This window comes from Staurois parvus, unplaced genomic scaffold (assembly GCF_062004578.1).
Source record: "Staurois parvus isolate SC_StPar_1 unplaced genomic scaffold, SC_StPar_1.0 ptg000696l, whole genome shotgun sequence".
In the NCBI taxonomy this organism is placed as follows: Eukaryota; Metazoa; Chordata; class Amphibia; order Anura; family Ranidae; genus Staurois; species Staurois parvus.
The window spans coordinates 2,072,349-2,088,096 of record NW_028318492.1 but is presented as its reverse complement, the minus strand read 5'-3'; the positions used below and the strand labels follow the sequence as shown (position 1 = coordinate 2,088,096).

Sequence of the window (15,748 nt, the reverse complement as noted above, 5' to 3'; positions counted from 1 at the left end):
TTAACCCTCTCCTTTCAAAAGTCTTTCATTGTTGTCTGTGAACACATTATGGGAATTTGTCCTTTATAATTTTCTTGGGAACCATTGTCTTTGAAAAGGAAATCTTCCAATGGAGACACTTGTTCAGATGGAAGATTTTTTTCACTTTGGAGAGATGTATTCTCACATACTTTTGTCTGTTTTAACCATTCCCTACTCTATCCAAAGTGAGAAAACGTTTTGGCTTTAGATCTACTTTAACCCATGCAAAAAACAAGTCACAGCAGATACGGAATTGGAAGTACAGTTGAGGAGGGGTTTTTGTTGGAGAGGTAGAGCTCAAGAATTTTCGCATGTGACTGACTTTAGTAAATTTACAGCTCAGTGATCAGTTTTGGATAGATTTAATCTTGAATTTTTCTAAAGCAATGGTAATAAAAGAAATAAACAAACTGCACTCACTACCCTATTGTTATCAGGTATATAAAGTGCACACCTAGACAAAAGGATTATAGTGCACAGTGACTTTCTAGGTGTCCACAGTGGCTGCCATCTTAGCTATACACATTGCTGTTACTCATGCTGGCTCTTCCTGGTGTTTCCTCTGGTTTACTTCCTGGCTTCAAGTTTCTGACATTACACCCACCTAGTGGGGCTTGTTGCTGTACCATTGACCATCTGGATAGATGCTGGAGGTTTTATAGATATGACATTATATTTATATTAGATGTGAGTGCAATACGCTTTATTTTATAGATTTTTATTTATTTACAACACTTAGACTGTGCTGCTTTCTCTTCCTCTCTTTCTCCATTTTGGTTTTTTACATACTGCTCATTCATCTGCTGGTCCCTCCTTTGTGCTCTCTGGTAAACTTCCTGGTCCATGAGGACTGCTGTGACACCACCTGGTATGTTTTCATATATTCATTCTTTTTGGTGTTTTAATGTTAATAAAATAATTAAAACTTCACACTGACAGTACAAATTAAATAGTTTGGCAAATTATACATTATTGTAATCATAGGCCTCTAATTGTGATTCTTTGTTTCTCCTTAATGTTCTTCTTATAAAAAAGCATTTCAAAGTAATTGAAATGATTTCTCATACGTTTGTATTCCCTTCCTTTTTTTATTCTTTACGCTAATGGGATATTGGGGTCAACTCGCCAACATAAAAGGCATACATAATTTTCATGATTGTGCCTCAGTTGCTAATTTGTGTGAGTGAAATTGTTTTCAGGTCAAAGATTTTTATATACAGAAGTTAATTCGCCATCTAAATAACTGATTGTTTCTTTGAGGTGTCTATTAAAGAGAACAGTAAACAGAATAATCTGAGATTAAATAAAACATTTCATGGAAAAACACAGATTCTTGATAAACAAAGGTATTCAATTGTTAAATGACTATTTTGTGCAAAAAAATAAGGAATGCACACTTATAATATATTTATTTGTGAACTGAACATTTTTAATTATTTGAAAATAATTTTGAGCTAAGGTAATGAACAACTAGATAGAAAAGCAGAAGCATATCCAAATGTATTCAAGTGGAAACAATATTCTCACAATATTGTGGCAATAAACAGGTCTAACGCGCTTTCCATAGGGTGTCCTGAAGCGTAGCTATAAATAAAGTGTGCTGCTAATTATCCCTCAAACGTATTAAGAGAAACAGAGTCTCAGCATAGTAAACTATATGTAAAATAACGAACATAACAACCCCACTGTGTTTTAGTTAAAAACAGTTTGGCTACTAGAACTTTTCAGTATGTCATATGACTTTGGTTCAGCATGTTTTATTGCTGGATGCACTTCTGATAAGGAAATATTGAATATTTCTGGGAGACTAATGACTTGGATGGAATTATAGTCAGAAAGTTTAATTTTCTTTGGACTGTTAAAGAAAAAAAACTTGTGGGAAAATATCATGGCTAGTTTACACAAACTTGCCACATCATATAAACATAATACAATGAAATTCCATTTTTTAAACATGCTTTTTTTTAAACCAGTGGAAGCAGTAAAAAATCATATGTTCCAAAATACTAATTATACATGACTTTATGAAAAAAGAAGTAACATCATATGGCAGTTTCTGTGGCATGATATGTGGAGGAGAAATGACTGAAAGCATGTGTTTATTGAATTAAAATATGCAGATAATGAGAAATAGAGGCTGTGGAAACAGTCTGGTCTTTCCTTGAGGAAAGATGGAATACTAACCCAAGGGTTTCTGCCAAATAATGTGGGACTCTCGTGTCTATTTTAAAACATAGATCTCTTCCTGGCAGATAACTACATCCACAGAGTTATCTACATACTGAGTTTTTCATTCTGATCTGGGGTTAGTAAATTTGTAATAGCTTTGGTTAAGAGATTAACAGATGTAAAAGTGAATAATGTTGTATATTTCCTGAGATCTGAAATTATGTTTTTTTATTAGTCAAAAAGCTACATGAAGTCTGATATTCTGTATGACAAACATTTTAGAATGAAGAAAACTTTTTACTGCAGTCCAAATTAAGTCACCTGTGTGTAGGAAATAATGATCAGGGAAGGTTTCTGAAACCTGCTTGTTCCTCCCTTATGCAGTTAGATAGTAGTCATGTGTGAATATGAGACTATTGTCCAATCTAGCTGAAAGAGTATGAACTATATTCCTAATAAATATACACATTATTACCAAAAGTATTGGGACGCCTGCCTTTACACGCACATGAACTATCATGGCATCCCAGTCTCAGTCCGTAGGGTTCAGTATTGAGATGGCCCAACCTTTGCAGCTATAACAGCTTCAACTCTTCTGGGAAGGCTGTCCACAAGGTTTAGGAGTGTGTCTATGGGAATGTTTGACCATCTTTCTGGAAGCACATTTGTGAGGTAAGGCACTCTCCTAGATTGTAAGCTCCAAGGAACAGGGCCCTCCTTTCCCTCTTGTATTGAACTGTATTGTTGCTGTATTGTCTCCCGTTATATTGTAAAGCGCAGAGAAAACTGTTGGCGCTATAGAAATCCTGTATAATAATAATAATGATGTAAGACAAGGTCTCACAGTCTCCACTCTAATTCATTCCAAATGTGTTCTGTAGGGTGGAGGTCAGGACTCTGTGCAAACCAGTCAAGTTCCTCCACTACAAACTCACTCATCCATATCTTTATGGTCCTAGCTGTGTGCACTGGTGCACAGTCATGTTGGAACAGGAAGCCATCCCCAAACTGTTCCCACAAAGTTGGGGACATTAAATTGTCCAAAATGTCTTGGTATGTTGATGCCTTAAGAGTTCCCTTCACTGGAACTGAGGGGCCAAGTACAACCCCTGAAAAACAACCCCACACCATAATCCCCCCTCCACCAAACTTTACACTTGGCACAATGGAGTCAGGCAAGTACCATTCTTCTGGCAACCACCAAACTGAGACAAGTCCATCAGATTGCCAGACAGAGAAGCATGATTCATCACTCCATAGAACACGTCTCCACTGATCTATAGTCTAGTGGTGGTGTGCTTTACACGACTGCATCAGACACCTTTCATTGCAGTTGGTGATATAAGGCTTAGATGCAGCTGCACGGCCATGGAAACCCATTCCATGAAGTTCTCTACACACTGTTGTTGTGAAGTGCAAAGGCCACATGAAGTTTGGAGGTCTTTAGCTATTGACTCTGCAGACAGCTGTTGACTTCTGCGCAGTGTGTGCTTCAGCATGCGCTGACCCCGCTCTGTCATTTTATGCGATCTACCAATTCGTGCTTTGAGTTGCTGTTGTTCCCAGTTGCTATCACTTTGTTATAATACCACTAACAGTTGATCGTGGAATATTTTGTAGCAAGGAAATTTCAAATATGGACTTATTGCAAAGGAGGCAATATATCACGGTACCACGCTTGAATTCACTGAGCTCCTGAGAGCGACCCATTCTTTCACAAATGTTCGTAGAAGCAGTCTGCATGCCTAGGTTCTTGATTTTTTAAACCTGTGGCCATGGAGGTGATTGGAACACCTGAATCCAATGATTTGGAGGGTTGTCCCAATACTTTTGGCAATATAGTGTATATCTATACTCATCAATAGCCACAATAGATATAAATCCATTTTGTTTGTGCCAAGTGCCTTTGCCAACCCAGATATTTGCTTGGAAAAGTAGCAGTGATATAATCAGTTCAGCAAAATTTTACCAACTACAAAATCAATAGTTTCGCAGCAATATCAATTTTGTAAAAATCACTGTGCTAATCCCTAGTCTCCAAAAGCTGTCTGAGTTATTGGAGAATTAATTATTGAACTAATGGAGTGCAAGTTGAGAAAAAGACTTTATAAAAGTCAGCATTGCCTGTGGCATTTGAAGAAAACTATAAACTCTTGCTACAGTGATATTTGGTAAAAGCCAGAATATCTAAAGTAGTTCACGTATATCCTATGATCTACTTTAGAGGATGCTTGTCAATTTGCACCTTATGCCATATATGGTGTCCCAAAGTTTTTCATATTTTGGAACTATAGGGGAGATTTACTAAAATTGTTGCACACAGAATTTGCTGCAGCTGTGCATAGACACCAATCAGCTTCCAGGTTTTATTGTCAAAGCTTAATTGAACAAGCTGAATTTAGTAGTAGAATTGACTACCATGCACAGCTGCACTAGATTCTGAGTGCTCCAGTTTTAGTAAATCAACCACTATGTGTTCCAAATTAAATACAAGGTAATAGGCAGACTACTACCTCAAAAGTTATGGGGTTCACTCATTTGTAAAGAACCTGGAAACTACAGTATGGGGGGGGGGAGTTCAAACTCTTGACCCACATCATTGCCACAACAAAAAAGACAATAGATAAAGCTTGAAAATCATCCTTGAGGAACTCAAAAACAATTTCCCAGATTATATTCTTTGAAAAGCTTACTGACTGGGACAATTCAAGCAATTTTGGCAACTTTAGATTGATAACCTCTACCTTTAAGTCACAAACTCTTATGTTATGAAGTCAAAGAGCTTGTGATCAGTGCTCATAATATAAGCTGGCTCCTTATTTTGTTTACCCTATATCTCAATTATTCCTCCCCTATTTCTACCTTTTTTTCCAATTCTTCTTTTACCTATTCTTCTTTCCTCTTACCTGCTATGCTACTTTCTTTCCTTTTTACCCCTGACCTCATTTCAGCCCACACTCCTTCCTACCCTCACGCCCTTCTACCTCTATCCTTTTTTGTACTCTACACCTACAACTTGCATTACTCAGTGTAGAAAAATACAGCCCTTTGAATATATAGTTCTGAATGTTTATCTTGCATTTATACTTTTTTTTAGGGGTCTAATAGTTCTTATAACTCCAAAAGCCCCAAGTCCAGTGGCCATTGCTTTATGACTCCAAGACCCTATAAATTCCTGTTCATTTTAATGTTAGATTAATTATTTGTTCCTGTAACATCCTATATGCTTTCTCTATGTATCTGAACATGTAATATTTTGTTCAACAAAGCTTGGGTAAAATATTTCAAACCTGTTGAAACTTCTATTATTAATAGTGTATTCAAAGAAAAGTCTTAATTATCATAGGTAAGCCCTGTCCCCAGAAAAACTCAATATATGTTGTTGGGAACTGCCATATAGCAAAGTAATAATATGTTAAGGAAGGCTAAGCAACAGGAATGGATAGGCATTAACAGATGAGACAATATAATTGTCAGAGCTATATGAGTAGCAGCTGTGATTGTAAATCTTGTAAAAAGCCCTATTCAGAATATTGCACTATTACCTAAGTAAACTGTAGGTCTGGTCTGTGCAGGTATTGGACTTTGTGGTAATTGTTCATTTGGTGCCATAGTCACCTCTGTTGAGAAATTATCAGGTAATTATTAATGTAATGCAATTTGATGATTTGAGTCGAGAGAATTAAAAAAATCCCAAAAACTATTTTTCCTTAATTTCACAGTATTACATCCAAAGAAAATAAATGTCTCCTGAATGAATCTGTATTGTAATGAAAGTTGAATTTAGGCAGCATTTTGTATCTACATTATATCAAGTACAGTATGCCCTTAAAGGATAACTAAATGCAAAAGTTTTGTTTTAAGATTTGGATAGAGTGGAGAGGTATTTGAACACATAAATTCAGGGGCGGACTGACAACTCATGGGGCCCCCGAGAAATAGGGGATCATGGGGCCCCTGTGTCCTTGCCCAAACTCAAAAAAGCCTATGAAAAATGTACCAGGGGCATCTCATGGGGCCTCCTACTGACCCCGGGCCCTCGGGCAGTGCCCGAGTTTCCAAATGATCAGTCCGCTCCTGCATAATTTAATAGGTGCCTGTGCACTGGTTGGGAGAATCACCCTCTTTATATATCCTGGTGACTGTTATCACCAAGACTGACAGTGGAAGACAACCTTAAATTCTGACCTGACACTAGAACAAGAACAGAGTGGAAATCTTTTAATAAGGACACTACTTTGGTAACCCTGGTGATAAGCAGGCATTTCTCTCACTTTGATTACTGCTCACCTTCTGTTGTGACTTTGGGAGAGGAATTGAAGGAAAATCTCTCCAAATGGGACACAGATGGCAAACACCCTAACAAGGGTTATAATCCTCATTCACTCTATCCAAAAAGAAAATCAGTTCTACTTTAAGGACAGGCAGCTCAGGTAATTACTGCACTTAGTACAGTAAATCTGTTTGCTTCAAACAGCTTCTCATGTGCAAGGAAAATGTGTATTTTCTACGCATTAGTAATACTATGAAGCAGGGGCGGACTGAAAACTCAGGGGGCCCCTGGGCCATAGGGGATCATGGGGCCCCACACTCAAACCACACCCAAAAAAGCCTATGAAAGGTACCAGGGGCATCTCATGGGGCCCCCTACTGACCCCGCCCCCTTGGGCAGTGCCCAAATTTCCAAATGGTCAGTCCGCTCCTGCTATGAAGTGAATACAAGGTTTATGGACTAGCAGGTAAACTCTCATACAGTAACAACTTTTGTTTCATAGGGTTAATTTACTAAAGGAGTAGACACTGTTCACCTAGCGAAGTGAATTCACTCTTCAAAATGAGTGTCAGCTAAGTTTAGTGAATAAAGTGAAGCTTCATTTCAACTGCATAGCAAGATGCATGGAAAATTTTCTTTTATCCTTTCCCTTACAATGCCATTTTGATTGGATGTACAACGACAGCACAGCTTCACTTTATTCTTGAAGCTAAGAGAAAGCTGAAGTAAATATCCACTTTCCTTAGAACAGTCACTAATCGTTTAGTAAATCAACTGCATTGTTTTCTACAGGCTGAGTAAGAACAATTGATCTTTCATCTCTCCCTTGGCCTTCACCTCTCCAGATGTCTCTTTAACCACTTACTGCTATGTAAATTTATTTCACTTTCTAAATACACAAATCGGTAAAAATTAGTTTTTTTCTACAAGCATTGCAAATATCTAAGAAATACGAAGATGGTTTGATAAAGGTGTATTTTCACTTGGTAAGTAAGGTGGTAATTTGAACCAATCTTCACTTGAAACACCTGATCCCATTTGGGGAGATAAAAAGCTAGAAATATCCCCTAAATGTGATTGAGTATTTGCAAATGCACTCAGTTCTTCAAGTATGAAAATTATAAATCCTTCAGTAAACGTTACTATCTCCTGTTTATCAAAGACCTCTATCTTTGATAGTTCCATTTTTTTCACATGACAAAGCTAGGTTTCTACATCTCTGACTAGAGACCGCTTTATAAATAAGACCTACCGTATTTGCCGGCGTATAAGACGACTGGGCGTATAACACGACCCCCCTACTTTTCCTGCTAAAATGTAGTGTTTGGGCTATACTCGCCGTATAAGACTACCCCTCTTCCAATGCACACCAGTGGGAGGAATAGTGCCCCACCATTGATGTCAGTGGGAGGAATAGTGCCCCATCATTGATGTCAGTGGGAGGAATAGTGCCCCATCATTGGTATCAGTGGGAGGAATAGTGCCCCATCATTGGTATCAGTGGGGGGAATAGGTGCCCCATCATTGGTATCAGTGGCAGGAATGGTGCCCCATCATTGGCATCAGTGGGAGGAATAGTGCCCCATCATTGGTATCAGTGGGGGGAATAGGTGCCCCATCATTGGTATCAGTGGCAGGAATAGTGCCCCATCATTGGTGTCAGTGGGAGGAATGGTGTCCCATCATTGGTGTCAGTTGGGGGTGGAATAGTGCCCCATCATTGGTGTCAGTGGGGGGTGGAATAGTGCCCCATCGTTGGTGTCAGTGGGGGGAGGAATAGTGCCCCATCGTTGGTGTCAGTGGGGGGGGAATAGTGCCCCATCGTTGGTGTCAGTGGGGGGGAGGAATAGTGCCCCATCGTTGGTGTCAGTGGGAGGAATAGTGCCCCATCGTTGGTGTCAGTGGGAGGAATAGTGCCCCATCATTGGTATCAGTGACACCAATGATGGGGCACTATTCCTCCCACTGACACTTGCTGACCCTGTTCTAGTACGGTGCTGCTGCAGCCAGCATATGTGGTTGCAGCAGCACCTCTACACAGAGCACTTACCTGCTGCTCCGGCACTCAATTTTCGCGGGGCCGCTCGGCTCCGCCCCCTCACCGGTGATTGGCCGCCTGTGTGCCTTTCCTGAGCTACAGTTCTGGCGGCCAATCACCGGTGAGGAGGCGGAGCCGCGCAGCCGCACGAACATCCAGTGGCCGAACTGAAGGAGACGCCGCGCTTCCTGGACCGGATCGTCGTGGGACTGGATCCAGGTAAGAGACGTCAGCCCCTGCAAACCCCTGTACTTAATGCCGCAGCCCCCCTAACATGTGTACCGGCGTATAAGACGACCCCCGACTTTTGAGAAGATTTTCAAGGGTCAAAAAGTCGTCTTATACGCCGGCAAATACGGTACATCTAAATAAAAGCAGGTTGAGCAAAAACAAAACTGCCATACTGCAGTATTGTATACAATACATATGTTTATCTTAATTATACTGTAAGTGGACTATTTATAAAGATTAGGGAAATAACATTGTTTTTTCCATTATCTCACCTGCTTTTCCTCCAATTTATAAAAAAGTGACACAAGAAGATGCAATGTAGGAGTGAACTGTATAACTTTTGAACTTTTTCTCAGTTTTAGATTGCATAGTAAAGGATTAGAACCCAGTCGGGTTTTTACTGCTATCTGGGGTTCCATTAGATAGATTTCTTCTCATTACTGTCCTGCTGCCAATGTTTTACCAGTTAGGAAGTAAAAGAAACTCTGCAACAACAGTGCAGGCAAAAATAAAAACAGCTAGAACCCCTAAAATATATATATTTTTTGGTCTGTGTTCCTCTTACAGATTTTCCCTCACTTTCTTTCTGGTAAACTGTTGTCACCAGGATAAGGAGTTAGTGGAAATATCTCTAACTGAGGCTACAACAGCAAAAACCAGATGGGGGTTCTAATCCTTCTCAACACTATCTAAAACTAAAAAAATTGCATTTGCCTGGCATACACTTTACTTTTCAGCTTTGCTAATGTAGAAAAATAACATTTTCATTTGTGTTTTTGATCATCCAGAACAATACAAGAAATAGGTCTAAACTAAAAGCATTCCAGGGCAAACTAGATCTTCTCAATTAGGATCATATTGAATGAACACAGGATACTGTAATTTGTTTACGTCTGTTTTATTCCCCTACAAAGTTTTCAGGCCAGTTTTGCTAAAATAAGCTTGACTGAAAGGATAATAGCTGTGATGCAGAAAGCTATAATTACCCAATTTAGTATGCTGTTCTTCTGTGCTGGAAAGTACCTCAGACTCAGATACTTTTGTTTTAATGGGAGCTGAAGCAAAGGGAATAAATATAATTTTATAGACAGATTTACTGTATTAGTTATGCTTCAATAAATCTAAAATATTAAAAAGAATACTATGATGAAAAATAAAAAAATAAAATGACCATTTTGGAACATGAACGTTATGAATCATTTTCATAGCAACTGTAAAAAGCAAATGTATCATTCTTAAGGATTCTTTTGTAGGATGTAAGGATTAAAGTTCTATAGTAAAACAAATTTAAAAGAAGAAAAGGAATGCTTGTTACAGCCAATTATATTTTCGTTTTTATTTTCTTAGTGCAGAAGGCAGATTCCTGTTGGGAAATACCCAAACGTTTCGTTTGATAAGTTTTCATAAAACAGAGCCATTGTCATTTGAGGCAACTTTGAGGCAAAGACACATCCAATGCTCATATAAGGAAAAATGATTCAGTTATTTCTCCCCTTGAACTAGAACATTGATCCATGGAACTGGTCAGCCTGCCATACACAGATGACATGGTCATAAGCAAGAATTGATTGCAAAGTAAAAGGACTGGTATAAATCACTTTAGTCTGGCACAAAAACAAGGCACTCAGGAGCAGAACAGCTCTATTTATCCTGAGCTATATCGGGGCTGAAACAGTAAAGTAGCACATGTACACTTCATAATACCTATACATTTGCACTGAATCAGTATCCTGTCAGTATTATGCGTACACTTATCACTATGACTGTAGCTCACCAAGAACCATAATAAAACTGGTGCACACTTTATAATGACTTCCTCTACATAAGAAGTAAGCCAACATTCTGAGTGCCATCATCATAAATAAACTGGGGGGTATGTTAACTGCATATATCTTCTGTAATACATTGATTTGTCTTAACTTAAGAAAACTGTATAAGAATGAACATGAGGAAGAACTCTTGAAAAAGTATGAAGGAAAAAGTATATTTCACAGATGAAGTGATCCATGAATCCTTTTTGGCAATCTAAATTTCCAATAAACACAGTCATGGGAAAAATATGCATGCTAATGTTTTCTCTCAGATAAGGCAATTAAATAGCACATTATAATTCCATATCACGACTCTATCTATAAAAAAGATGTGTTACAAAATTATATTAAAATGGATCTATTGTAATGAAGAACCTGTAACTGTAATACTATATATTAGCTTATAATATTCATGGCATGAACACAGATATTAAAGTAGAACTATAGGCAAATAAGGAGTAAGGGAGGGTTATAACCCCTTTCAGTATATTTTTTGTCATCTGCGTCCCATTGGGGAGATTTACCTTCAATTTATGTGCCATAGCCGAAACAAGAAGTAAGAGAAAATTAGTGCAAATTAAGGGAATTCCTTGGACCCCCAGGTCACCAAACGAGTGTCCCCATTGGAAACTTTCCTCTTTATTACTTTTCCGGGGACAACAAATAGCAATAAAATCCTAACTGGTTTTCTAAAACATCTCCACTCTGTCCAAAACTGAAAAATGTTTTGCCTTTAGTTATACTTTAAGATGGTTCAGTACTTATAGAACATGCTCTGTGTCATCATTTGGAGGATTCAAGGAAGGAAGAGATTCCTCTGTTGCTATTTCAGATGGGATACCATATGATTCTTGTACAAGAATTAAGAGCAATCATTTAGGCAGATATAAGGAAACGGTTACATGTTTTAATCTAAAGCAATAAATGAATCAAGTAACGTTTTATGGTATATCTGCATTATAGATACAGCTATTACTACCTAATTATTAAATATTGGCATGATCTAAGTAGTCCTAATCATTCTAAGAGTTATTTTGATAGTAAGCAAGCTGGTTCTGCTGTTGGGTGATTTTGTTTTAATAAAGTGGAAGAAAGAGCAATTGGCTTAGCCCCACAAAGTGGAGAGCTGCTTTCAGACACTCATATCAGAGACTTGGATGTAGGGACATAAAAGCTAGTTGAATTTTGGTATGAGTGCATTCTGGCTTAATTTAAAAAAACTGCTTTTTTTTAAAGTTAGTATCTGCTTTTCTTTATCATTATCAGTCTAAGCTATTGTAAAAGTGAAAGTCGATGAAATTGAAATATCTAATCTAAGCATTTATATCGCCCTAAAATTAGGTTCCCATCATTAGAACAAAAAAGTGCATTTTCTGTGGCTGCAGTGGAGAATTTTGAGTCTCTGCATGTTATTCCTTTGCACAAGAAGGATTCTGCTCATCCCTACAATAATTATATTAATAATGCACAGATGTCATCCATACTCCATCAAAATGTCTACCCTGTGTCAAGTTATGTTCCTGGGTCCCTTCCTACATCCAGACGTTCTATTAGGAAACTTGCTATTGGAAGCTAAATAATGAGCAATTTGTCCTGGGTTATTTAAGGCCTTAGAGATGCCTACGTCTATGTGATTAAAGTGAGTTAAAAAAAAAAGTAACTAAAAATATTGCTTGCGCTACAAGCCAATTCCCAGTGTACATCTTCTAAGGCATTGTATCCAATTTAATTTTTTCTCATCTATTTAGATATAGCAGATCTCGCCTGACACCTTTTGTGAATGATCTACTGACAACAAAAATAGGATACTAACATGCAGAAGTTTAGACTTTCCTTTCTACCCTGCATATGAAGACAATATGTAACTCACCACAGAATTTAGGACTCCTGAAATATTTACCTAGCACAAATTAAACCTTAAAATGATTACCCAATGAAGAAGACTGTTCATCGATGACAGAAGATTCAGTTGGTATATTAGTTACTTGAATGTAAGGATGGGTTACTGTGGGATGGGGACAAAATGAGACTTAGTTGATATACGAGTCGCAGTACTGTAATATTAGAAAATGACTGTGCATGGAGTGAAAGACATTGAGTTTGTATTGTATGCAAGCAGGCCACTTTGCAAACAAGCAATTCACCAATTTTAGTGATGGTGACCTAATAAATACCAAACACCTTGAGGTAGAGCTACAGCTACAAAATTTAATTCTCCATTAAAGTTGTATACACAGGATGATAAAGCATGGGAAAAGTTTGACAAATGTATATGTCTTGTCATTGAGGTTGATTTACTAAAGGACTAAAGCGCATTCACTTTGCAAAGTGAAAGCCAGAAAATTTGAATAACTAACCCTGTATAAGAGAAATGATATAAACATGATTTTTGATCCATTTTTATTTGATTCATTTTATTTACTAAGTCCAATAAATTTTTAATGTGAATATTCTCTATTCCCTTTAGAAAAATAATGGTATTAATAAGGAACCATGACCATGCATACAGCAAACTTTATATAGATATTACATTGCTCTATTGCTACAACATTAAAAGCTAAAAGACTAAAAGTCTGTTTATGGATTTTAAATCAATAGGCATAAATCTGGGTAGATGTAAGCCAGCACATTTGTTTGGGACTTCCAATGCCAATTAGAATAAAAATGAATAAACTATAGTCATGAAAATATAATTTACAGTGATGTGTTTCCTTTTTAAGAAGAAACATTTTTTCATTTGAAACAAAGGAATTATTGATAATATAAAGTCATCACAGCTTGGTTTCATTGTGGCTGTCTTGGAATGCTGTAATATTTTTGTTACATTGAATTCTTGGGCAGATTTTTACAATGTGGTTGGATATGTGACATTTAAGAAATCTTTGCACAAAGTGTTTCTCTATATTTGTGCAGTTATAGCAAGCAAATTGCAGCAATATATATTTTATTGGGAATTTTGTTTGCTATAGATGCCAGATCTCCACAATTAAAGGACATTAAGACACTCCATAAAATTTGAGCTTTTACACCCAAAGCAAATGGGTTTCAGCAATGTTTAAAGATGTTGATTCCTGAGAACTCAGCATAGATCCTTTGCCTAGATCTATTAAAAATCAGTACAATGCCGACATGTAAAAATTATTTGCTATTAAGGCCTTTTTGGCCTTGTTAGAGGCATGTTAGAGTAAGGCTGGATCTGGTTGGATTCCTTTGTGATCTAGTCCTGAAATAATAAAGCTTTGTGAAGGTTGATGTTATTGAAGTATGTTTGTACATTAATAAAAAAACGGAGCAAAATGTCTACTCATTTATACAATGTTACTGTTGATTTTGACCAATGGTTGGGCTATTGCAACATGGTAATGCCCAACTCCAGCCAAACCTTTTTCCTAATGCCAACATGGTAGCATACATGTGATGTAGCTCTGCCTCTATATAAACCCACAGGACCTGAGTATATCTATAAAAGTCTGACTGAGAGCAACCTCCCCCATTCTCCTTTTTGTCCTCAAGATCTACACCTGCAAGATCGTGATGTTGTGAGAAGTCCCTACCTGCCGACTGAGTCGGAGTCTGTCTGAGTTCAGCCTATCCTAGGCGCAGTCTTGCATCTTAGGTTTATAAATGCACCAACAAGGTGGGGAGCCCCATCTGGTGGTCTTTTGGGGTGAGGAGTTCTCTAACCAGAGATATCAGAACCTCATGTGCTGCACCTGAGCTGGTGTTTGTTTGCTGCAGTCCAAGCTACATGTGTTTCTCTGCACACCTGAGCAGGATCATGGTGCTGGAGTTAGTGCTGTGATTTTCTTTTCTCCCACAGGTTAGTGCTATCCTTTTTGTTTTCCTACCTTGCCTCTACTGTCATTAGATTTTGTCATTTGGCAGTTTTTCCTTTCACCTATGGCCAGTGTGTGTACATGATCTGGTCCAGGGTTTGTGGCTGATTTCAGTCTCATGGCTGGCTATGGCATCCACATATACACTGTGAAGCGGGCCTCTTGTGGCAACCATGTTTGTTAAGGCACGTCCAGGCTCATGCATGTGCAAGGTGAGTTTGCACCGGAAACATTTTCTGTTTTTTTCTTGCTTATGCTACAGATGAATGAGGGGGGGAGAGAGAAGATTCAGGCACATGTCTATGGTCTGTTTCATTTTACTTTCTGTGCAGTGCTGACATCCTTGCTCCAACATGAGCCTTCTGCCACATAACTAAGACCTCCATGTGCTCAGGTAGGGACCATCAGTGTGGAAAGTAAGAAGAGGAAAAAGAGTGCCTTTCCAGGAGCGTGGCTTCATCTTCTGGTACAACCTAGCCTGCTCTCGCTCTTGCTTCAGGTCAAGCTAAAATAGCATTGCCATGGTTCTTCCAGCCCCGCAGGTCTCACCCAGGATGCAGATAAATTTCCCAGTGAGTGTTGGCATCTCTGCTTCCCTGAGCTCTAAGAGTGACAAAGGGTAAAACATGCTGAGCCTGCGGCATGGACCTAATACCAGACTAACATGTCTGAGGATATTGCCACTTAAACCTTTCTAAGGACAAAGGAAGCTGGGAGCCACTAAGTCATAGTCTTTTGGAGTTCTCCAACCACTTACGCCAGCAGACTCTGGGCACAACGTCAAGGATGCAGCCCTGCACAGGAGTACAGGGCACCACAGTTAGCCCTCCTTACCAAGGAGGCCCCAAGCCCATCATAACCATCTTTATTCCTGGCTATGGAGGAACCTTTATCCAAGCCATTCACATTTGCCTTGCACCTGGCTTCACCAGAGGTAGAAGAAGGTCAATCATCCTCCTTGAAGAGGCTAATCAGGGTTCAAGTGTCTCTTGGGTACAGTAATTCATTAGGGTAGCAGGCCCAGGATGTCCCGGGTGACTGCCTTTCAAAGTCAGAACATACTTCACGTTTTCAAGGCACAGCCTTCCTTTCCCCCCAATGAATGGAAGGATGAAGAGGTTGTTTCAAGAAAAGTGGCAATAGTGGTATGAAATTTTTCATTAGTAAGCAGCTGCAAAATGATACCCTATCCAGGAAGAAATTGCCACTTCTCTGTTGCAGATGATGGCACTGTCACATGCTAACACACTAAACATGCATTGCAGTCACAAGGATGGATTGGAAATTGAGAGGGAAGGATTGAAGGATAAAGACCATCCTCTTTCAGTGGTAAATCCTGCAGGGTTTCAGGAAGGATGCCAACAAATGC

General features: G+C 38.6%; 1 protein-coding gene across 49 annotated transcripts in view; it reads right to left on the bottom strand.

Annotated features, from left to right (window-relative positions):
* ABI3BP (ABI family member 3 binding protein) overlaps nt 1-15,748 on the bottom strand; it is a 512,999-nt gene that overhangs the window by 221,769 nt on the left and 275,482 nt on the right. For 30 of the 49 annotated variants that reach the window (XM_089652925.1, XM_089652933.1, XM_089652937.1 and 27 more), the window contains 3 exons: nt 12,474-12,548; nt 9,719-9,787; nt 5,736-5,810 (listed from right to left, as the gene is read on the bottom strand). The exons of 7 other annotated variants lie outside the window; for them this stretch is intronic. In XM_089652925.1, coding sequence (XP_089509051.1) covers nt 5,736-5,810; nt 9,719-9,787; nt 12,474-12,548 — 219 coding nt within the window. The remainder of the gene's footprint in view (nt 1-5,735; nt 5,811-9,718; nt 9,788-12,473; nt 12,549-15,748) is intronic. 12 more of the 49 variants (XM_089652935.1, XM_089652945.1, XM_089652946.1 and 9 more) reach the window with 5 other exon arrangements.